The sequence below is a fragment of the Tachyglossus aculeatus genome, chromosome 2 (assembly GCF_015852505.1).
Source record: "Tachyglossus aculeatus isolate mTacAcu1 chromosome 2, mTacAcu1.pri, whole genome shotgun sequence".
NCBI lineage: Eukaryota > Metazoa > Chordata > Mammalia > Monotremata > Tachyglossidae > Tachyglossus > Tachyglossus aculeatus.
The window spans coordinates 127,872,684-127,897,889 of NC_052067.1; the positions used below are offsets into that span (position 1 = coordinate 127,872,684).

The 25,206-nt window shown below is 42.4% G+C and overlaps 1 protein-coding gene and 1 non-coding gene across 3 annotated transcripts in view; both read right to left on the bottom strand.

Annotated features, from left to right (window-relative positions):
- TBC1D4 (TBC1 domain family member 4) overlaps nucleotides 1–25,206 on the bottom strand; it is a 251,043-nt gene that overhangs the window by 8,753 nt on the left and 217,084 nt on the right. For both annotated transcript variants that reach the window (XM_038769758.1, XM_038769748.1), the window contains 4 exons: nucleotides 23,611–23,769; nucleotides 15,791–16,035; nucleotides 11,802–11,961; nucleotides 4,509–4,678 (listed from right to left, as the gene is read on the bottom strand). In XM_038769758.1, the coding sequence (XP_038625686.1) occupies nucleotides 4,509–4,678; nucleotides 11,802–11,961; nucleotides 15,791–16,035; nucleotides 23,611–23,769 (734 nt within the window). The remainder of the gene's footprint in view (nucleotides 1–4,508; nucleotides 4,679–11,801; nucleotides 11,962–15,790; nucleotides 16,036–23,610; nucleotides 23,770–25,206) is intronic.
- LOC119923324 lies at nucleotides 5,248–5,385 on the bottom strand. The gene has a single exon (XR_005448822.1). It is a non-coding gene; the product is annotated as a small nucleolar RNA SNORA7 (small nucleolar RNA).

The window sequence follows — 25,206 nt, forward strand, 5'->3', positions numbered from 1 at the left end:
GTGAGATATTCCCACCCACTGCCCACTCCCTCTACTTCTGTTCCTGTGCAGAAATGCCCAAATCATGCCAATCTGTCACTACAAATTTCCCCTTGGATTAGCAAAACAATTCTCAGTCCTCATTAAATTTTTTACTTGTGACCCTCTACAGATATTCAAGCGCTTAGTACAGTGCTCTGCACACAGTAAGCGCTCAATAAATACGATTGAATGAATATTCCAGATATCTAATACTCATCTGAAGCCTCCACCTCCTACCACCTCCCAATCTAACACCCAATGACCTCGCAAACCAGTTGATTAACAACAATGCTAACTTTCTGTCATCAGTAGTCTGCTGGCATGCCAAACCCCCACCATTTTTCTTCCTCAGGATCTTTGAAGAGGAACTCTCCCTCCTAATCCTATAATCCTCTCCTGGTTCATCTCCTCCTGCCTTCAAGACATCTCTACGTGGATGTCTTCTCATCACCTCAAATTTAACATTTCCAAAACAGAACTTCGTTATCTTCCCACCCAAACCCTGTCCTCTCCCTGAATTTCCCGTCAACATAGACGGCACCACCATCCGTTCTGTCTCACAAGCCCGTAAATTTGGTGTCATCCTTGACTCCTCTCTGTCATTCAACCCACATATTCTATCCATCACCAAATCCTGTCGGTCGCACCTTCACAACATCGCTAAAATCCACCCCCTTTCCTATCCATCCAAACTACTACCACCACGTTAATATAATCACTCATCCTATCCCACCTAGATTAAATAATAATGATGATAGTATTTGTTAAGCACTTTCTATGTGCCAAGTACTGTTCTAAGTGCTGGAGTAGACACAAAGCACTCAGGTTGTCCCACATGGGGCTCACAGTCTTAATCCCTATTTTACAGATGAGGTAACTGAGGCACTGAGAAGTTAAGTGGCTTGCCCAAGATCATACAGCAGACACGTGTGGAGTTGGGATTAGAACCCATGTCCTCTGACTCCCAAGCCCGTGATCATTCCACTAAGCTATGCTGCTTCTCTGCAGATTACTGCATCAGCTTCCTTGCTGGTCTCTTAACCTCCTGCCTCTTTCCACTCTAGTCAATCAATCAATCAATCAATCGCATTTATTGAGCGCTTACTGTGTGCAGAGCACTGTACTAAGCGCTTGGGAAGTACAAGTTGGCAACATATAGAGACAGTCCCTACCCAACAGTGGGCTCACAGTCTAGAAGGGGGAGACAGAGAACAAAACCAAACATATTAACAAAATAAAATAAATAGAATAGATATGTACAAGTAAAATAAACACAGTAATAAATATGTACAAACATATATACATATATACAGGTGCTGTGGGGAAGGGAAGGAGGTAAGATGGTGGGGATGGAGAGGGGGATGAGGGGGGAGAGGAAGGAGGGGGCTTAGTCTGGGAAGGCCTCCTGGAGGAGGTGAGCTCTCAGTAGGGCCTTGAAGGGAGGAAGAAAGGAGGGCACTCCACTGCCCACATCATCTTTCTACAGAAACGTTCAGGACATGTCATCCCCTCCTCAAAAATCTCCAGTGGTGTCCTATCCACCTCCATATTAAACAAAAACTCCTCACCATTGGCTTTAATGCTTTCCAACACCTAGCCCCTTCCTACCTCATCACGCTTCTCTCCTTCAAAGCCCAGCCTGCATACTTCGTTCCTCTGGTGCTAACCTTCTCACTGTGCCTCAATCTCACCTGTCTCTCCTCCGACCCCTGGCCCACACCCTGCCTCTGGCCTGGAATACCCTCCCTTCTCAAATCTGACAGTAAATTACTCTCCCACCTCTTGAGGGCATATCTCCTCCAGAAGGCCTGCCCAGACTAAGCCCCACTTTTCCCCATCTCCCACTCCCTTCTGCATTGCCCTGACTTGCTCCCTTTGCTCTTCCCCTCGACCCCCAGCCCCAGAACACTTAGGTATATATCTGTAATTTTATTTATCGTAATGATGTCTGTTTATTTGTATTGATGTCTGTCTCCCTGCACAAGACAGTGACATGAGCTTGTTGTAGGCAGAATTGTCACTGTTTATTGTTCATTCATTCAATCATACTTATCAGCGCTTAGAACAGTGCTTTGCACATAGTAAGCACTTAATAAATGCCATTATTATTATTATTACTTATTGAGCGCTTACTGTGTGTAGAACACCATACTAAGCACTTGGAAAGTACAATTCAGTAATAGAGAGACAATCCCTGCCCACACTGGGCTGTACTGTACTTTCCCAAGCGCTTAGTATGGTGCTCTGCATACAGTGAGTGCTTAATAAATATGATTGAATGAACGAATGATCAAATGGTTCTTGAATCCCATCCTTTCTCACCTCTTAAAATGCAAGTTCCCATCGGAGGCCTGCACTCCTGCCGTATTCCCAGAGTAACCCACAGGTGCCCTGCAGGTTGGGACTGAGAATTAATTAGTTTCTGTGTGGATACAAGTCCAACGTGTGAAAGTTCTGCTGCAGAAGCAGCATGGCTTAGTGGAAAGAGCACGAGCTCGTGGGTTCCAATCCCGTCTCCACCCTTGTCAGCTGTTGGACCTTGGGCAAGTCACTTAACTTCTCTGGGCCTCAGTGACCTCATCTGTAAAATGGGGATGAAGACTGTGAGCCTCACGTTGGACAACCTGATTCCCTTGTATCTACCCCAGTATTTAGAACAGTGCTTGGCACATAGTAAGTGCTTAACAAATACCAACATTGTTATTATTATTATTAACCTTCACTGTCCCTATTGCCGGGCTATGCTTGGGATGGTGCCACAGGCTATCCTCAAGCCACTCCAACTTTCCCCACTTTTTCTCCTGTTTCTCTTCCCCTTTCCCTGTCAGCCCATACCAGTCACCCTTGAAAGTTGGATGATAGTGTAACTCAATCAATCAATCAATCATATTTATTGAGCGCTTATTGTGTGCAGAGCACTGTACTAAGCGCTTGGGAAGTACAAGTTGGCAACATATAGAGACAGTCCCTACCCAACAGTGGGCTCACAGTCTAGAAGGGGGAGACAGAGAACAAAACCAAACATACTAATAAAATAAAATAAATAGAATAGATATGTACAAGTAAAATAAATAAATGAATAAATAGAGTAATAAATATGTACAAACATATATACATATATACAGGTGCTGTGGGGAAGGGAAGGAGGTAAGATGCGGGGGATGGAGAGGGGGAGTAGGTGCTTCACAAATACCACCATCATCTTCTTTATTTTAGAAGATGCCTTCTATCTCAAATGCTCTAACAGATCTTTTTGTCATAAATCGAAAGAACCCAAAGATTTCCCCCTCTATTTTAACCTATTTGCTACCCATTTTGTAACACTGCCATTTGTCTATAACACCAGATCTTGTCCAATTTTCAATGATCCGAACATATTTGACAGAATGGATGTGATATGGACTCCCTGCCAGAGGCCAGTTCAGGAGTGACTTATCCAGTCTAATCCTTCAGTATCCACAGCAGAGTGGCAGGGCAATTTAGGTAAATCATTCTTCATTGTGGCTACGGATAGGAAATGGTTGGGTAGTCTTTGGATGCAATTTGGGTACACTGTTAGAGCAGCGTCATTTTGTGGAAAAAGCAACAGTCCAGGAGTCAGAGACCTAGGATTCTAATCCAAGCTCCACCACTTGCCTGCCGTGTGACCTTGGGCAAGTTACTTAACTTCTCTACACTTCAATTCCCTCATCTGCAAAATGGGGATTTAATGCCTGTTCTTCCTCTTTTGCAGACCGTGAGCCCCATGAGGGACATGATTATCTTCTATCATCTCCCCAGCAATTAGATCCTGGGTGGAATTTCCTAATTCCATAACTCCCTTTAGTCGCACTAAAGAAAAGCAGCATAGTCTAATGGAAAAACCATGGGCCTCAGAGCCAGATGACCTGGATTCTAGTCCCAGTTCTGCCAATTGCTTGCTGTGTGATCTTGGGCAAGTCACTTAACTTCTCTGTGCCTCAGTTTCCTCAACTGTAAAATGAAGATTAAACACTACTGCCTCCTACTTCAACCATGAGTCCCATGTGGGACAGGGACTGTTTCCAACCCGATAAACTTGCATTTACCCCAGCTCTTAAGACAGTGCTTGACACAAAGTAAGTGCTTAACAAATACATAAAACAAACTAAATACAGGATGACTGATTTTGAACCTCACTGACTGTTAGTCAGCAAAGTGACCCCAGTTTTAGTCTCTGGAGGAAAAAAACCTCAGTAGGGTCCAATAGGTGTCACATGTTTCCATCCGAATAACTTATATTTTACTCTCCCAAGTGCTTAGTACAGTGCTCTGCACACAGTAAATACTCAATAAATATGATTGATTTGATTATTCTCCCCCAAATCACTGCCTTTTCCTGATCAAAGCTGACATGTTATTGAGTTCCTTCAAGAAGAGCCCCTAAATAAATAAAAATTGTGATTTTGTGCACGACAGACTTGTATTTCCTTCACGTCATTTAGAAATAATACACATATGTGCTTTACCTGGGTAACAATTTTTTCCATTTCAGATGCATTCATATCGGGTAGAGTGCTTTTGAGGAAATCTACTATGCTTTCAAAGTTTTCACATTCCATGATAAGGGCTTCTTGACTGCTTAGCAGGCTGAGTGCCACCTTAAATATAACATCAGTTCCTTGAAGAAAAATGATGTCTAAAAAACAGAAAAATAATTTGAATTATTGCACCCGCACTAAATGCTATATAAGTTTATGATTTTGGTTAAGAATATTTATTGGAAGCTAGCCCAGCTGACATGCTGGAGAACAATGCTTTTCATTATGTTACTTATTCATTCATTGATTCAATCATATTTATTGAGCGCTTACTGTGTGCAGAACACTGTACTAAGCACTTGGGAAGTACAAGTCAGCAACATATAGAGATGGTCCCTACCCAACAATGGGCTCACAGTCTAGAAGATGGGCTCACAGTCTAGAAGACTTTCTTTATTCACCTATAATGTTCTTTTTAAGCATAATAATTAAGTTATTTATTAAGCAGCTTTTCTTATCTTATGCAGTCCAACCCATTGCAACACAATGGACACATCTCTCCCAGAACCCCCCTCCTCCATCAGCAATTGTTCTGGTAGTGTATCCAAAGACTTTTCTTGGTAAAAATAAAGAAGTGGTTTACCAGTGCCTCTTTCCGCACAGTAAACTTGAGTCTCCACCCTCGACTCTCTCCCATGCCACTGCTGCCCAGCACGGGTGAGTTTTGACTTGGAACAGATTGCCTTTCACTCGCTAGCCACTGCCCAAGCTAGGAATGGAATGGTTATACCTCTGCTGGACTCTCCCTCCTGTAGTCGAGACTGATAGAGTACTGGAAACTCTCCAGGTGTGACCCTGAGAGGGGATTAAGCAGCCACTATGTGCTAAATACTACGATACAGACCAAGTTATAAGCTTGGATACAGTCCCTTCCTCTCACGAGGCTCACATTTGATCCTCACTGTACAGACTCTACCACATCAGGAAATGAGGAATACGAACTTTTAGACAAAATGTGAAAGACATTTCCTCTACGGGAAAATAGAGCAACAAACGCTACTTCAAAGAGTGCTCAGGAAACAGAAATGCTAGAAATGATGCAGTTGCTTTTTTCTCCCAAAGCATTCTCTAACAGCATCATCATCATCATCAATCATATTTATTGAGTGCTTACTATGTGCAGAGCACTGTACTAAGCGCTTGAGAAGTACAAATTGGCAACATATAGAGACAGTCCCTACCCAACAGTGGGCTCACAGTCTAAAAGCATCTGAAGGATGAGCCTGTCTCCTTGTCTCCTTTACCTCATGTGTAGACAGGTGGAGTAAATTGTTCACGCGTTTTCTCTTTATTCAGCAATGTGCACTTTGTTTTGAATGACTATTGGACAGTAATGGATGTCAACACTCCATGTGACTTTGTGGCTACAGCATGGGCCTGCAAGTCAGGAGGACCTGGGTTCTAATTCTGGACCTGTCCCATGATTGTTGTGTGACCTTGGGCAAGTCACTTCACTTCTCTCAGTTAGCTCTTCTGTAAAATGGGGATTAAGACTGTGAGCCCCATGTGGGACAGGGATGTGTCCAACCTGATTACCTTGTATCTAACCCAGGGCTTAGAACAATGCCTGGCACATAGTAAATGCTTATCAAATACCACAATCATTATTGTTATTATTATTATTGTTACTCATTTGTAAAACACTTTTAAAGCTGTGTGGCTCAGTGGAAAGAGGGTGGGCTTTGGAGTCAGAGGTCATGGGCTCAAATCCCAGCTCCGCCAATTGTCAGCTGTGTGAGTTTGGGAAAGCCACTTCAATTCTCTGGGCCTCAGTTCCCTCATCTGGAAAATGGGGATTAAGACTGTGAGCCCCCCGTGGGACAACCGGATCACTTTGTAACCTCCCCAGCATTTACAACAGTGTTTTGCACATAGTAAGTGCTTAATAAATGCCATCATTATTATTTTAGGGAGGCAGCATGGCTCAGTGGAAAGAGCACGGGCTTTGGAGTCAGAGGTCATGGGTTCAAATCCCGGCTCCGCCACTTGTCAGCTGTGTGACTTTGGGCAAGTCACCTAACTTCTCTGGGCCTCAGTTACCTCATCAGGAAAATGGGGATTAAGACTGTGAGCCCCACGTGCAACAACCTGATCACCTTGTATCCTCCCCAGAACTTAGAACAGTGCTTTGCATATAGTAAGCACTTAACAAATGCCATCATTATTATTATTATTGTTAAACATGGGCATAACTGGATATCTTCCTTCTGACTTTTATTTCTGTGTTCCACGCTAAAGTAGAAAGGAAGAAGATACTAGATAAGTGATAAACCCATTACGCTTAAGCAGTCAATCATATTCATTGAGTGTGAACTGTGTTTAGAGCACTGTACTAAGCACTTGGGAGAATACAATATAATAATGTAACAGACACTATACCACTACCAGTAAGAATTTTTTCTTCAGTCTGTCACCATACCAGGAGTTGGTTTACCACAGCAGGGATTCTCAAGCCAATCAAGTATCTCCCCTGCTTGCTCTGCTAGGTCTTTCCCTTCAATGTGGCCTTGTGAACAGAGCACAGACCTGGGTTCTCCACAATCAATCAATCAATCGCATTTATTGAGAGCTTACTGTGTGCAGAGCACTGTACTAAGCGCTTGGGAAGTACAAGTTGGTAACTTGTTGGCAACTTGGCAAGTTGTTAATTCCTGACTCTGTCACTTGTCTGCTGCATGCCCTAGGGCAAGTCACTTCACTTCTTGGCACACAGTAGTGCTTAACAAATACCAGCATTATTATTCTTATTATATTCATTAATATTCATTATATTAATATTCATTTATTATTCTTATTATTCTCTGGGCCTCAGTTACCTCATCTGTAAAATGGGAATTAAGCTTGTGAGCCCCGTGTGGGACAAGGACTGTTTCCAACCTGAATAGCTTGTATCTACCACAGCTCTTAGAACAGTGCCTGGCACACAGTAAGTGCTTAACAACTACCACAATTAATATTATTATTATTCTCCTACTGTCCTACCGAGAGTCTAGGCTTCCTGAGGGTCACAGAGTGATGGAATGGATTTATGGAGCTGCAGGGTCTGTATGGTTCTGGGTGCCCAACCTCTGCAAGCATCAGGACCTTTTCGCTGTGGGCAGAAAATATGTCTGTTTGTTGTTATATTGTACTTTACCAAACACTTAGTACAGTGCACTGCATATAGTAAGCACTCAATAAGTACAACTGACTGACTGACCTTTAGTACTGAATCTGTGGCTCTGGTCCAGGGCAGCACAGATTTGAACCGGGTCATTTAGGAACCTGAAACTTCTCGAAGGTTCCCAGGTGAGGCAAATTTCAGCATCTCTGCAGGCTCTGATCATCCACTGGACAAGCTGTTTGCCCTAGTGGGCTGCTGTTTTTTTAATGGTATTTGTTAATTTCTTACTATGAGCAGGCACTGAACGAAGCACTGGGGAAAGTCCAAGCTAATCAGGTCGGATACAGTCCGTGTCTCACACTGAGCTCACAGGCTTAACTTGAGAAGCAGCATGGACTGGTGGAAAGGGTATGATCCTGGAAGTCGGAGGAACTGGGTTCCAATCCCGGCACCACCACTTGTCTAGTGTGTGAAATTGGGCAAGTCTCTTAACTTCTCTGAGACTCAGTTACCTGATCTGTAAAATGGAGATTAAGATGTGAGCCCCATGTGGGACGGGGACTGCATCCAACCCGAACACCTTATATATAGCACTAAGTATAGTGTCTGACATGCAGTAAGCACTTAACGAATACCATAAAAACAAAACAAGAAAGACACTTTACAGGTGAAGTAAACTAAGTAACTTGTCCCTGGTCACACAAATGACAGATCATTAAACATGTGCAAGAGTACATCCTGAAAGTGAATCCAGATCAGCCTGTTTGGTTAGGTGCTTGGACACCAGTTTTGGGGTCATGTCAGCCTGGGCAGGCCCTTGTTTTTCAGCTTATGATGGATTCTAGAAAAGTCCATGTACTGCCAATATCTCTGCTGGCCGGTTGGAATGGAAATCATTTGAATTGCTCTTTCTTGCCCTGGAGGCTATGAGTACCATAACTCCCAAAATTTCCAGTGACACTAATAGAACATCGGAACTTAAACAATGTCACTAGTAGGCCAAACCAGATTGCTCCCCTAAGCAGGTGTTTTGTGTCAACAGGACCTTTGTAGAAATTAGCATGACTGTAAGCTCGTTAAGCTTGTTTCTAGACTGTGAGCCTGTTGTTGGGTAGAGATTGTCTCTATATGTTGCCGACTTGTACTTCCCAAGTACTTAGTATAGTAGTGTGCACACAGTAAGTGCTCAATAAATATGATTGTATTGAATGAATGAATGAATGGGCAGGGGAAAGGGACCTACCAACTCTGTCATATTGCTATATTGTACCCTCCCAAGTGCTTAGCACAGGGCTCTGCACACAGTAAGCACTCAATAAATATGATTGCTTGATTATTGTCTTCCTGGTCTATCCTAATTACTGAACCACCTTACATCCCTAACTTTTATCTCTTTGTAACCTTAATTTTCTCTTGAGTATACCATTGTGAACCCCTCATCCAAGGATTTACCCCAACCCCCTTTGAGTCACTTTTCTGTAGCTAAAGTTTCTGCTATAGTGTTCTTTCCAGTGTAATGACATCTGCCTTTCACAGGGGAACCTCAGATCTTTATATACATGAAGAAGCTAGAAGAAACAAGAAGTGAAATGGTTCACAGAAGAATATATTAAGGTCCCCCTTCTGACCTACTGTGGGAAATGGGGAAAGTCACTTAACCTCTATTGGCTACATTTCCTTATCTGAAAAACTGGGGTTAATAATACCTGCTTCTCTCAGTTACACAGACCTACCCTGAGGATAAAGTGAGATGACTGATTTGAAAACACTTTGAAAAAACAAATGCACCTCACACAACAACACAAGGTATTATTATTATGGAAGAAAGTAATAAAATCATCATGATCATTTTTATCAATGATGGTGACAAATTTAGATGTCGTGGGTTAATGTTACTGAAATTTCCTACAGAAAAAAAGAAAGGCAGAAAGAAAGGGGGAGGGGGGGGGGTGGTCTTTCCTATAGCAGAGTTGGACTAAATAAAGGACAGCAGGGATAAAAAAAAAGTAAACTTAATCTCGTCTCTGAGGAGTGCTTTCGATAGTACTCAGCAATCATAATTTCTCATTAAATTACCCTGCAGGAGCTGCTGATTAGGTCATATAGTGCTGTGTTTAACCAAAAATCATCAGATTACCCAGCCACAGACTCAATTACAGTCAACCCAGAGAAGCAGTGCAGTGTGGTCTAGTGGAAACAGCTGGGGTCTGGGTGTTAAAGGACCTGATTTCTAATCCTGCCCCAGTCCCCCATCTCTCAGAGCAAGAATAGTGTCCCCTCCTGTCACCACCCTCAGGACAGCTTAGCAGCTTTGGATACTCAATCAGTTCCCAGTTTCAGGCCCGCAAAGAAAGAGCACAGGCCTGGAGTCTGGAGACTTGGGTTCTAATAGTGGCTCTACCTGCTGTGTGACCTTGGGCAAGTTACTAAACACCACTGTGCCTCAGTTTTCTCATCTGTAAAATTAAGAGTCAGACACCTGTTCTCCCTCCTCACTTCCTCTGTGAGCCCTATGGGAAATAGAGACTGTCTGATCTGCTTATGATGTACCCACTACAGTGCCTGTCATATAGTCAGCAGTAAAAAATGCCATTGTTGCTATTTAAGAGAAGTGAAAGCCTCTCTCGTGCCCACCCTGCCTGGTTCCACCCCTGCCCTAAAGATGCGGGTCTTGAGGTATGTGAATCCAGTGATGAGTTGGAAGAAATGCTGGGTTTTATTTTGCTGCCAGATGGCTGGTTGACTGCCTACAGGCAATTAATAATAATAATAATAATGTTGGCATTTGTTAAGCGCTTACTATCATCATCATCATCATCAATCGTATTTATTGAGCGCTTACTATGTGCAGAGCACTGTACTAGGTGCTTGGGAAGTACAAATTGGCAACATATAGAGACAGTCCCTACCCAACAGTGGGCTCACAGTCTAAAACGGGGAGACAGAGAACAAAACCAAACATACTAACAAAATAAAATAAATAGAATAGATATGTACAAATAAAATAAATAAATAATTACTATGTGAAAAGCACTGTTCTAAGCGCTGGGGGGGATACAAAGTGATCAGGTTGTCCCATGTGGGGTTCACAGTCTTAATCCTCATTCTACAGATGAGGTAACTGAGGCTCAGAGAAGTTAAGTGACTTGCCCAAGGTCACACAGCAGACATGTGGCGGAGCCGGGATTCAAACCCATGACCTCTGATTCCAAAGCCCGGGCTCTTTCCACTGAGCCACGCTGATTCTCAATTAATCCCAGGCACATGCTTCCTGAAAAGCATGAGTATGCAAATAGTCCTTGAAAATGAATACAACTGAATCCTCATGCCAAAAAAATTGAAAACCTAACTAGTCGTGTTAAAAAACGCCTAAATGTGACTGAGATGAAGACTGTCGCAACGGCATGAAAGTCATCCCACCATTCCAGTTAAATTTCTTTGAGTAGTGAGAAGAAGAAAGTTGCTTTCCACCACTCAAACATGCCTGCCCCAGCACTGGGTTGCTGTGCTCCACTGGGGGCTGGGTGATCGGCCTAAGCTGAGCCACTCAATTCTTTCTACACGGTCTGGTGCCTAAGGTAAAGCTAAACCCAACCAAAACAGTATGGATAAATATCACCCACATGTCCATTTTAAGATCTTGACTGGAAAACTGTTTAGGAAATAAGAATTCACAGGGAATTCATGTAGCCAGGTGTTTAGATGATTGGGAGTGCAAACATACACAGAGACCCTATACCCACACACACACCCTTCTTCCCTGGCCCTTTTTTAGTAACAGGGAGTTCCAGAAGTAGGGAGAAGCAGAAAAGAACTCTCAATTCAAACAAGCATTAGGAGAGGAGTAGTATCCTCTGGAAAACTATGCCCCGAGTGTTTGTTCATGAAAATAAGATGCCTAACGGCCAAATGCACACCCTCAAACATTTGGGCTCCTCTCATTTTGACCAAGTGGTTTCCAATGCATACCAGAGCACAGTCAGTTGGATGGATAAAATCTCAATGGTAGGCAGTATATGAAAACCATTTAGGTTAACTGAAAGACAAGGGACATATTGTGCTGGGAATATTCTTCTGAATACAATCTCCTCAGTTGACTAAGTGTTAAAACCTCTTACCAAAAACTCTGGCTACAAATCCTAGTGGAAACTGAGAAGCAAACAGTGTGAGGAACCAAGGGGCAGCATAAAGACTGGGACTGATTTCGTTTTCTTCCAGGTAATTGTAGAGATCCCGGTGATAGTCATGGAGAAGTCTTGACAGCTGATACATCTGAATCTAAAATTGATTGGGAAAAGAAAATACAATGTTAAGTCATAATTTACCATGGTTTCACCAGGATTGTTGCTACTATTTAAGCAATGTGAGATTTTATATCATTTGGTTTACTTACAATTTGGTTTACAATAACTGTCATTAGTTATTCTCTCCTGGGTATCCTGAGACCATTACCATTTTCCAGGTATGCATTGATTGGCTAAGGACCTTACAGTGAAGCATCAGAGCTCATCTCCTGACACACAAAAAGGTTCAGTTTCACAGAGGTATTTTTATAGCTGTTCTCAGAATCCAAAGGTGATGTGGATGATGATGTCATCCATAAGGACAACTTTGACTGGAAACATATTCTTTGCCTAAAATGCCAGACCATTCGCTTGTATTTGTATGTGAGTCTGAGTTAAATAGTAGGACCTGGACCACTCTTAAACCAAGACCTGAAATATAATTCAAAAAAACCTTGACCCTAAAATATCTTTAGTCCCAATCCACTCTTTATCCTTAATTTCTCTTTCTCCTCATAACCCCAAATTTACTTTGTCATCAAATAAGGGTTCTTCCTCTACAACATTGTCAGGATCGACCCCTGTGTCATATCACCCAAATGTCCATTCAAAGCTTGACTGAAAAAGCATTTAGGAAATTAGCATTTACATAGAATTCAGGAACACCAGCAGATGGATGCAGCTGTGCGCGCGCGCACACACACATATATATGTGTATATATATATATATCTCCACACTGTGAGCCTGTAGTGGATAGGGATTGTCTCTATTTGCTGCTGAACTGTACTTCCCAAGCGCTTAGTACAGTGCTCTGCACACAGTAAACGTTCAATAAATATGATTGAATGAATGAATCCACACCTATTTTTGAACAGGAAGTTCCAGAAGCCTAGAGAAGCGGAACAGAGTTCTAAATTTAAAATGAAGCATTAGGAGACATAAGGCAGATATGCCCCTCTCTACCCAAACCACCACCAAGCTACTCCAGGTACCTGACAAATGCTAACTCAACTACTGTACCAGACCCTCTGCAGACTTCCCTGCCTCCAGCCTCTCTCCAATTCACTCTATGTTTAGTATAGTGTTCTGTACCCAGTAAGCACTCAACAATCCCACTGATTGATACTTCATTCTGCTGCCCAGATCTTTTTTCCAAAATATCATTCTGCACATGCAGAAGTGAGGAGTTACTTGGAAACCCATCCTCTCCTCTCAGAAAAAAAACTCCGAACCATCGCTTCAAGGCACTCATACAGTTTTCTCCATGCTCCTTATCACTTTTCTCACACTACACCTATGTGATCATGCTCATTCTTCTCAAGCTAATCTACTCACTGCACCTCATTCTCATCTCTCCTACTGCCAACCAGGAACTCCTGCCCCCTTCTCATAAGTGCCTAGAACAGTGCTCAATAAATATTACTGATTGATTGATTTACAGCCATTCTGAAATCATTTGTACTCCAGGATGTCTTCCCTGATTAAGCTCTCATCTATCTCACATCCCTACCAACTTCCATTCAGAATTTATGTGTCTTCTAAGCAGATGGTTAGTCAACCACTCCCATGGCACTGTGTACCTTTAGACTGTGAGCCCACTGTTGGGTAGGGACTGTCTCTATATGTTGCCAACTTGTACTTCCCAAGCGCTTAGTACAGTGCTCTGCACACAGTAAGCGCTCAATAAATACTATTGATTGATTGACTGTACACATTCTAATATTCTATGGCTTCACCTAACCTGTAATGTAATTTAGTGCACCTCTCCCCTATTAAATTGTAAGTTTCCTGAGGACAGGGATCAACCATACTAACTCTACTGTACTCTCCCAAGCACATAGTAAAACGTTCTGCATACAGAAGCAGCTTTTGCTCAGTGGAAAGAGCCCGGGCTTGGGAGTCAGAGGTCATGGGTTCTAATCGGGCTCTGCCACTTGTCTGCTGTGTGACCTTGGGCAAGTCACTTAACTTCTCTGAGCTTCAGTTACCTCATCTGTAAAATGGGGATTAAGACTGTGAGCCCCACGTGGGGCAACCTGATCGCCTTGTATCCCCCCCAGTGCTTAGAACAGTGCTTTGCACATAGTAAGCGCTTAACAAATGCCATAAAAAAGACATTCAATAAAATTCAATAAAATATTACTGATTGATTGGCTGATTGATATGTGGGCACTGTTTAGCTCTTAAGATGAGCCAAGCACTATATTAAGCACTGGAGTACATACACAATCACCAGATCCCATATGGAGCTCACAGTTTATGTAGGCGAGAGAGAACGGGTACTGAATCCCCATTTTGCAGAGGATGGAACTGAGGCACAGAGCAGTTAAGTGACTTGCCCAAGGTCACCCAGCAGACAAGTGGCAGAACCGGGATTAGAACCCAGGTCCTTTAACTCCAAGGCCCATGCTCTTTCCACTAGGCCATGCTGCTTCTCAAGAGAATCTGCTTAAGATCAAGGAGATCTTCAAGAGAATCTTCTTAAGACCTCAAAGTGACTGATTCTAAGCATGTTTTCATTGGCTAAAAATGAGAACTTGTTTAATATGTGACTTGTACTTACTGAGTCTTCTGTTACACAAGAATCAGTAAACCGTCAAGCATTTCCTGAACACTTAGCATGAGCACAGATCCATACTGACCACGTACATATGCTTATTAAATAACACTAAGTTCTTCTTAAAAAAGAGCTAAGTAGAAGAAACATCAAATGATTGGGCTATCTTAACCTAAGCTTAACAAGAAGTGTGATTATCTACCTCTTTATAACACCTAGGTAATAATAATAATAACAGTATTTGTTAAGTATTTGTTAAGTATTTGGAGTCAGAGGTCAGGGGTTCAAACCCCGGCTCCGCCAATTGTCAGCTGTGTGACTTTGGGCAAGTCACTTAACTTCTCTGTGCCTCAGTACCTCATCTGTAAAATGGGGATTAAGACTGTGAGCACCCCATGGGACAACCTGATCACCTTGTAACCTCTCCAGCGCTTAGAAAAGTGCTTTGCACATAGTAAGCGCTTAATAAATGCCATTATTATCATTATTTATTATTATTCTCTGGGCCTCAGTTACCTCGTCTGTAAAATGGGGATTAAGACTGTGAGCCCTCCGTGGGACAATCTGATCACCTTGTAACCTCCCCAGAGCTTAGAACAGTGCTTTGCACATAGTAAGTGCTTAATAAATGCCATTATTATTATTATTAAGCACTTACTATGTACCAAGTATTGTTTTAAGCACTGGGGTGTCAGGTTGGACACAGGCCCTGTCCCACATGGGGCTCACTGTCTCAATCCCCATTTTACAGGTGAGGTAACTGAGGCACAGAGAAGATAAGTGACTTGCCCAGGTCACACAGCAGACAAGTGGCAGAGCTGGGATTAGAACCCACATCTCCTGACTCTCAAACCCATGTTCTTGCCACCAGGCCATGTTGCCATCCTAGGTAACATTGTTAGAGTAGTGCAGCGTGGCTCAGTGGAAAGAGCACGGGCTTGGGAGTCAGTGGTCATGGGTTCGAATCCCGGCTCCACCACATGTCTGCTGTGTGACCTTGGGCACGTCACTTAACTTCTCTGAGCCTCAGTTCCCTCATCTGTAAAATGGGGATGAAGACTGTGAACCCCGCGTGGGCCAACCTGATCATCTCGTATACCCCCAGAGCTTAGAACAGTGCTTTGCACATAGTAAGCGCTTAACAAATGCCATCATTATTAGTAGTACCACCGATTTATTTTAGCTAATAGAAATTCAGAGGTGGGTTTTCACAAAGAAATTTCGGTATCGCGGGATCTTGTTATAATTGCAAAGGAAGGCACTCACCTGTAGTGACATCATGTCGGGTCTGTACTGTTTACGGAAACCGAGGTCATACATGAGGAATTTCAGCATTTCAAAGGCTTGCTCTTCACTCATGTGCAGAAGCAGTACTCCTGCCACGAAACTGATTCCCTGGCAATAACCTACTTCTTTGTCCAGCAGAGAGTAGGCTTTCAGGAGGTTAAAGAGAGACAGCTGTCCTGCTCCCAGCTGCACAGAAAAGTAAGGATGTGTTGGAAATGTTCTTCCTAATACAGGGAGGGAGAGAGAAAGAGAGAGAAGCAATATTCTTGTAATTCATTCAAACAAGCAATCAACAGCAGGAGTCACATAATAATAATGATGGTATTTGTTAAGCACTTACTATGTGCAAAGCACTGTTCTAAGCGCTAATCAGGATGGACACAGTACAGGTTGCACACGGGGCTCCCAGTCGTAATCCCCATTTGACAGATAAGGTGACAGGCATAGAGAATAATAATAATAATAATAATAATAATAGCATTTATTAAGTGTTTACTATGTGCAAAGCACTGTTCTAAGTGCTGGGGAGGTTGCAAGGTGATCAGTTGTCCCACGTGGGGCTCACAGTCTTAATCCCCATTTTACAGATGAGGTAACTGAGGCACAGAGAAGTGAAGTGACTTGCCCAGAGTCACACAGCTAACAAGTGGCGGAGCTAGGATTTGAACCCATGACCTCTGACTCCAAAGCTCGTGCTCTTTCCACTGAGCCACGTAGCCCAAGGTCATACAGAAGACAAGCGGTGGACCAGGGATTAGAACCCAGGTCTTTCTCTCCCCCTCGTCCCCCTCCCCATCCCCCCCATTTTACCTCCTTCCCTTCCCCACAGCACCTGTATATATGCATATATGTTTGTACATATTTATTACTCTATTTATTTATTTATTTTACTTGTACGTATCTATTCTATTTATTTTATTTTGTTAGTATGGTTTTTTTTGTTGTTGTTTTTTCTCTGTCTCTCCCTTTTAAACTGTGAGCCCAATGTTGGGTAGGGACTGTCTCTATATGTTGCCAATTTGTACTTCCCAAGCGCTTAGTACAGTGCTTTGCACATAGTAAGCGCTCAATAAATATGATTGATTGATTGATTGATTGATTTCTGGCTCCCAGATATTGCTCTATCCACTAGGTCATGCTGCTTCCAGCCTTGCCTGGATCTTGTTCCTTCATTCAATCATATTTACTGAGCACTTACTGCATGCACGGCACTGTACTAAGCACTTGGGAAGCACAAATTGGCGACATATAGAGACGGTCCCTACCCAACAACAGGTTCATAAATAATGGATGGAAGCAAACGGGGATCATATTAAAAATAAGTCCAGCAACAAGGCTCTTAAAACAAAATATCTAAAGGCAGCATCCAAAATTATTTTTAATGCTTGCATTCTTTAAATATCCAATGACAAAAAAAAAAAGAAGAAGGTGAGACCATGGACATTAACAAGAGGATTCTGTCATTCAGAATTATAGAGCTTTCTAGAAGAGATAAGCCTCGAGTCCTTTGTGTTTTAGATTGGTTGCTGCTTCTGACTGCTATGGATAGTCGCTCATGAGGTCATGCTCTTCTGGGGCCCCAAATCAGGCAGAGTAGGGTGCAACAGGGCTCTCTCTCAGCACTAGAGCACCGCTCTTTCCCATGGGAAATTCCAGCTCAGACTAAAGAGTCCTAATAATAACTGTGGTATTTATTAAGAGTGAACTACATGATGATAATGGTATTTATTAAGTGCTTAGTATGTGCCGAGCACTGTTCTAAGTGCTGGTGGAGCGCTGCACTAAATCACATGTTTGCGATGCACTGAATTAGACTGTCTTCTAGACTGTGAGCCCATTGTGGGTAGGGACTGTCTCTCTTTGTTGCCGAACTGTAGTTTCCAAGCACTTACTACAGTGCTCTGCACACAGTAAACGCTCAATAAATAAGATTGAATGAATGAATGAACTAAGCCCTTAGAAGTGGACAACAGAGATAGACGATGTTAGATAGTTAGATGTTAGATAGTCCCTACCTTCAAGGAGCTTATGATCTATTCATTTTTAAGTCATCATCATCATCATCATCAATCGTATTTATTGAGCGCTTACTATGTGCAGAGCACTGTACTAAGTGCTTGGGAAGTACAAATTGGCAACATATAGACACAGTCCCTACCCAACAGTGGGCTCACAGTCTAAAAGGGAGTCTAAAAGTCAGTGAGTAACTCTTCATATTCATTCAATCATATTTATTGAGCACTTACTGTGTGCAGAGCACTGTACTAAACGGTTATCTCTCCTTATATTTCTGACCCACTCCACTCAATAGTATTTAGGCAGGGTCTATACAGGGAAGACAGTGTCTTCACCTGGCATTTACCCAAATCATAGTATTTTCACCTGGCACTTATCCTTGCTCTGCACACAGTAAGTGCTCAATAAATACGATTGAATGAATCAACGAATCCTTCGGTACCACTGATAAGATGGACTCGTGTCACTGTTGACTTAAAAAACGGGAGAAGGAAGAAGGGAAAACAAAAGGGAAGAAAAGGAAAAGAAAAGAGTTGAGGGCAGAGTAGGAAAAGAAAAGAGAGAAAAGAAGAAGAAAAAGAGAGAATAGAAAAGGATCTAACCAGTGCGTAAGTGGAGGAAGCGATACACTATAGGGCATCAGTTACCTATATCTGGTCCATATGTGTTGCAAGATTTATAAAGCACAAGTAAATTGTAAAGCAGCTTCATAATCACAGAACAGATTTTTTAAATTGTTAAAAATAATAACCATGTAGACTAAAGGAATCTCAACTATAAATGATTGTTAAATTTCAAAAATGCAGCATAAATGTTCATGGACTGCAATCCTCAAAAGTTTATTATGCTTCATCAGCAGCAGCAGTGGCATGCATTGAGTGCCTATTATGTGCAGAGCACTGTAGTAGGAAAAGAAGATACAATAGGCATAAAAAAAAATCCCTGTCCCCAAGAACCTTACAGAATTGCTCTCCCATCATGTAAAGCTTCAAAAAATCAATCAATCATAGTTTTTAAACCCTTACTCTGTGACAAGCACTGTACTAAGCGCTTGGGAGAGTACAATATAACAGAGATGGTAGGCACTTTCTGTGCCCACCGGAGCTAACAGTATAAAAGGAAAATTAAATACTTCATGGAAAAATGCCCTTAAAATTGTTAAACTATTACAAACCTCAAGTCAGAAGAACATAATCAATACTACTACTGGAATAGACATGAGTACATAAGTGTTGAAGGGCTGGGAAGGGGAATGAATAAAGGGATACAGGGTGATACAGAAGGGAGTAGGGGAAGAAGAAAGGGGGGCTTAGTGATTCCACCCTCATCACAGATGAAAGAAACTTTCAGTGATGGAAATGATACTTCAACCTTCCCTTGACATCAAAGATGAGCCCTTGCAAAGCACTGAGAACTCATCTACATACTTCAGTTGTATTTACTGAGCACTTACCGTGTGCAGAGCACTATACCAAGCACTTAACATGACTTACAAAGTCATGGCAGTTTTCCAACTCCTCAGGACTTCACCATCACAGTGGAACACCTAGGGCCTGGGAGTCCAAAGGAACTGGGTTCTAATCCCAGCTTCACCACGTGTCCACTGCATGACCTTGGATAAGTCACTTCACTTCTCTATGTCTTAGTTACCTCATCTCTTAAATGAGGATAAAGACTGTGAGCCCCATTGTGAGACAGGGACTGTGTCCACCAGCCCGATTTGCTCGTACCCACCCCAGCAATTAGTACAGTGCCTGGTACATAGTAAGCACTTAACGAATGCCACAATAATAATAATTATTATTATCATTATTATTTAAAAATTGATAAAACACCTGGATCTGATGGAATATCTGCTTAGCTCTAGAAGCATGGAGAAAAGTCAGTCTTTACACAGACCCGAGCTTTTCTTCAGCACGTATAACACGGAAGAGATTCTGTAGTTTGTAAAAACACTATCATCATTACCTTCCAGAAGAGAGATTAATGATTAAAGTGACAAAACGACCATAGCATTTTCTGCTCTCCGTCCCTGGAAATGTCCTAAGCACACACTGGGGGAATCACATTAATTGTTTATTCCCCAAATGGCAATGTGGCTATAACCTTCACAGCACATCAGAAACAAAAGAAGTGTAAGGATCTAATTCAATACTTCTCTGCAGTATTTAGGGACCAAACAAAAGTGTCTTATACCATCAGCGGTACCACAGCTCTGGCACTTGCTAAGAAATTAATCAAAATCCTGACAGGACTCTAAGATTTATTAGCTGGCTGGGTCAGAATTGAGGATGTCCTTTATGGCCCATTTCCTACAATCAATGGAATAAGCAGGGCTATGTTGGAATCCCATTCCCGTTCACAGTAAGTGTCCTGGATACTGCCGAGAGAACACACTTCTGATCCTCTGGGAAACTCTCCAACTTAACAGGCTTGAAATATTTCCCAAAGTTCCAGAAACGGCCATTTAGTGATTGCGTTTTGAGGCTTTCTTCCCCTAGGCTCACGCGTCAGTTCTGTGGCCTAGCCATAGTGAGTGGAAGGCAATCTGCTACAAGGCAAAACTCATGCAAGTTGGGTGGTAGTGGCATGGGAAAAAGTCGAGGGCAGAGGCTTGAGTTTACTGCGCAGAAGGTGGCAATGGTAAACCACTTCTGTATTTTTACCAAGAAAACTCTCTGGATACACTACCAGAACAATTGCAGATGGACAATGTGGCATTCCGGGAGAGGTGTGTCCGTGGTGTCGCTACGGGTCGAAAATGACTCGACGGCATAAGACAAGACCAGCTTGCATTAGGGAAATGATACCCAACCTTTATTGGCCACACGGAATTGAATGGAATCACGAAATTCGGTGACCTAGGCAACAGTGTCAATAATGTAAGAAGAGGAAAGAAAGTAGACAACAGAATCAAGAAGGTCAGCGTGTCAGGTAGTGCTGTACAATCCCACCGAGCTTCACCGAGCTGAAGGTCTACAGAACTGTAGTGCTGAACAACCTCCAAGAGGATTGTGAGTCTTGTGAAGAAGTTCCAGCACTGCTATCTGTGTGCCATCAGGTGGAAAAGAAGGATCCCCAAAGCTTCACTGGGCAGAACATCGAAGGAAAATGACTGACGATATGATTCCTGCACGATGATGTTGTGAAATGGGAAAAGTGAAAGCAAAGTGGCAGAGGAAATGCTTTAAGGACACAGTGAAGGACTGCGATATCACTGCATCTTTTGACAATGCAACATAAGAGCTGAATGTTGGGAGACAACTGAGATGGAGAAACCAGCCTGGCATAACGCACATCAAGAAAGTTGAATATTTTTTGTTTTGAGTTTCCTTTTCAGGGGGTTATGAATAGAAGATTCAAGGGGATCATGAAATTAAAAATCTAAAGCAAAATAGTACTAGATGCTGCAAAGAGAAATCCATCAGCACAGGGGGAAGTCTTTGTGCATACACGGTGAGAAGCAGCATGGCCCAGTGGATAGCGCACAGCCCTGGGAGTCAGAAGGACATGGGTTCTAATCCCAGCTCTGCCACTTGTCTGCTTTGTCACCTTGGGCAGGTCATTTCACTTTTCTGTCCCTCAGTTCCCTCATCTGAAAAAAGGAGATCATGATTATGATCCTTATGTGAGACTTAGACTGTGTCCAACCCAATTATCTTGTTTCTACCCCAGCACTTAGAACAGTGCCTGGCACATAGTAAGCTCTTAGAAAATACCATTATTATTATTAGATGAAACTCTTGGCTCCAATTCAGCTTTTTTCAATCACAAACATTGATGGGTATATTTTGCTGAAAGTGGTGTCAGTCATACAAGTCATTCCCCTTCACAATTGATTACATTTGGGTTTTTTTTCTCTCACATGTAATTCCAGCCAATTTCCTGATGGACAATTTTCCCTCTAGGCTGTAAGCTCATTGTGGGCATTGAATGTGTCTGTTAACTCTGTTGTACTGCACTCTCCCAAACTCTTAGTACAATGCCTAAGACATACTAAGCACTCAATAAATATCACTGATTGTCTGGTCAATTGATATCAAAAATTTATATATTTATATTAACATCTGTATCCCCCTCTAGACCAAAAGCTCAATGTGGGCACAGAACACAGCTACGAACTCTGTCATATTCTACTGGGAAGCAGCATGGCCTAGCAGATAGAGCCCGGGCCTAAGAGTCAGAGGACTTCGGTTCTAATCCCTGCTCCTCCACTTGTCTGCTGTGTGACCTTGGCCAAGTCACTTCACTTCTCTGTGCCTAAATTCCCTCACCTGGAAAATGGGGATTAAGATTGTGAGTCTCACGTGGGACAGGGACTGTGTCTAACTCAATTTGCTTGTATCCATCCCAGCACTTAGTACAGGGAAGCAGCATGACCTAGTGCCCAGAGCACGGGCTTGGGAGTCAGAGGACGTGGGTTCTAATGCTGGGCAAATCACATCACTTCTCTGTGCCTCAGTTACCTCATCTGTAAAATGAGGATGAAGACTAGGAGCCCTATGTAGGGCAGGGACTGTGTCCAACCTGATTACCTTGTATCTACCCTAGCGCATAGAAAAGAGCTTGGCACATAAGAAGCACTTAACGAATACTATAATTATTATTATTATTACAGTGTCTGGCACATAGTAAGTGCTTAACAGACACCATAATTACCATTATCATTATTATTATGATTATTACTCTTCCAAGCATTTAGTATAGTGCTCTGTACACAGTAAGAACTCATAAATATGACTGCTTGATTGACTGATTGACTCCCAAGCTGTTTGGTTCATCATTCCCTCTTCTCAGAATTTTTTTTTTATGGCATTTATTAAGCGCTTACTATGTGCACAGCACTGAAGAAAGGCATCCTAAAATACCCTAAGGGTAACTCTGTCATTGAATCATTACCAGTGGTCTGGTAGTACATGATGTGCCAGCTGCAAAATAAGAGGAGCAAGATGCCCAAACTACACCAGCGTCAGTCCAGGGAGGGCAATCTGCTCATCTCTGGAAGTGCTCAAGGAGAAGGCTGGACCATAGTAGCTTCAAAAACAAAGGACACTCAAGGAAAGTGTTCCCACAAAAGGTGGTTAAATCAGTACGGTTTAGATCATCAGAAGAGGGATTTCCTCTGAGAAAAGATTACCTATGTATGGGGCATTTATCTTATGAGACACTACATGGCTAAGTGGATAAAGGAAGGGCCTGCGAGTCAGAAGGACCTGGGTTCTAATCCCAGCTCTGCCAACTGTCTGCTGTGTGACCTTGGGCAAGTCATTTCACTTCTCTGGGCCTCAGTTCCCTCATCTGTAAAATGGGGATTATGCATGTGAGCCCTATGTGGGACAGAGACTGTGGGTAACCTAATTAACTTGTATCTACTCCAGCACTTAGTATAGTGCTTGGCACATAATAAGCACTTAACAAATACCACAGTTATTATTATTATTATCATTATTACTATGAATTTCCTGCTGACTCATCTGTGGGACAATAAAGACATTTGAGCAGGAGAAAGTTCAGACATCTTGATAAGCAAGTAGAATTATCTTTGAGGGTCAGATCATATGACTCTCTAAACTCCACATGCAGATTCTCAGTTTCCCTTTTCTCCCAGACTTCTCCTGATTAAGAATTAAAGAGGAAGCCAATCAAAACAGAAAACTGGCCCTTCCCAAGCACGCATTCTCCCTCAAACCAAAAAACATAACCTCTGATAACACTGAAATTAAGATGTGAAAGTACCTTAAAAAAATACTTCAAGAACCTATTAATCAAAATGGTCCACATACCTAAATCCACAAGGATGGCATGTTGTTGAGCGGTGAGCTGCTTCAAAAGCTCTTTGTAGGAAACATCTGGTGGTTGCTGTTTACTTGGTAACCGATGCCTCAGACGATACTGCAGAGCCAGAAACTGCCAAATTTCTCCTCGCCGGGTTTTGGGCACCCCTAAAGTTAAAAAGAAAAACAAAGAGGAGCTTGAGTTTTAGAATGAGGTAGCCTCAGAGACACTGTACAAAATTCTGACTTAAGCTATCAAATACATGGGAACCTAAGTTTTGGATCACAACCAACTAACAAACCCAAAGAATATAGTAAGTACCTGGGAGTCACTCCAATCCATTCCAGAAAGTAACATCGAGGTGCTTAAAGGAATAATGAGATGGGTTTTTTTTAGCTGTTAGTAGCAAGTCCAATGTGAATCTCCTTTATCAAAGATGCTGTCACCCTGATAATTTCTCTTTCCTCATTCTTTTCTCTTGCCCACATACTGTGCTGCCTTAACTTGCTCTCTTCATTTATCTCCCCAGCCCAGCCCCAAAGCACTTATGTACATATCTGTAATTTTATTCATTTATATTAATGTCTGTCTCCCCCTCTGGACTGTAAGCTCGTTGTGGGCAGAGAATGTGTCTGTTGTATTGTTATACTGCACTCTCCCCAGTGCTTAGCACAGTGCTTTGATCACAGTAAGTGCAGTAAATATGACCAAGTGACTGACAGACTTGCCCTGACCTCCTTTAAGGTTAAGCTGGATTAAAAAAAAATGGCTTGCTGGTTGACAGATAGCTGTGATAAGACAGTTCAGCTGTCACAGAACTATCAGTGTCACTCCAGCAAGGAGATTCACAGAGGCTTAAAAATGACCCGACCCCAGCGAGGTCTGGGAAAAAAGTGGGATTTCAAGAACTGGTCAAAAAAGGTGCCCAGTTTCCCTCGCTCTCTGGAAGCACAGAATTTGGAGTTGCTGAAGGGCATTAAAAATAACTGACCACCCCATTCCAAGTCAGCTTTCAGTTTGGATTTTGCTGATATTTATGAGCAACTAGATGAATAAGTAGAAAAATCCCAAATATCAGTACTGATGACTCAGAATTAGCAGTAATAATAATAATAATAATAATAATAATAATGGCATTTGTTAAGCGCTTACTATGAGCAGAGCACTGTTCTAAGCACTGGGGGGGATACAAGGTGATGAAGTTGTCCCATGGGGGGCTCACAGTCTTAATCCCCATTTTGCAGATGAGGTAACTGAGGCTCAGAGAAGTTAAGTGACTTGCCCAAGGTCACACAGCAGACATGTGGTGGAGCTGGGATTCGAACCCATGACCTCTGACTCCAAAGCCCGTGCTCTTTCAACTGAGCCACGCTGCTTCTCTATAAATAGAGTCATAAATCCGTACAAACATATATACAGGGATTCGAACCCACGACCTCTGACTCCCAAGCCCGGGCTCTCTTAACATAAGCACTTAGTACAGCGCTTCACACAGTAAGCACTCAATAAATACAATTCACTGAATACATGAATCACAACTCATCAAATACAGTGTAACAAGAATTTAACTTCACATGTGGAACATAATTCAAGCGTAAACATTA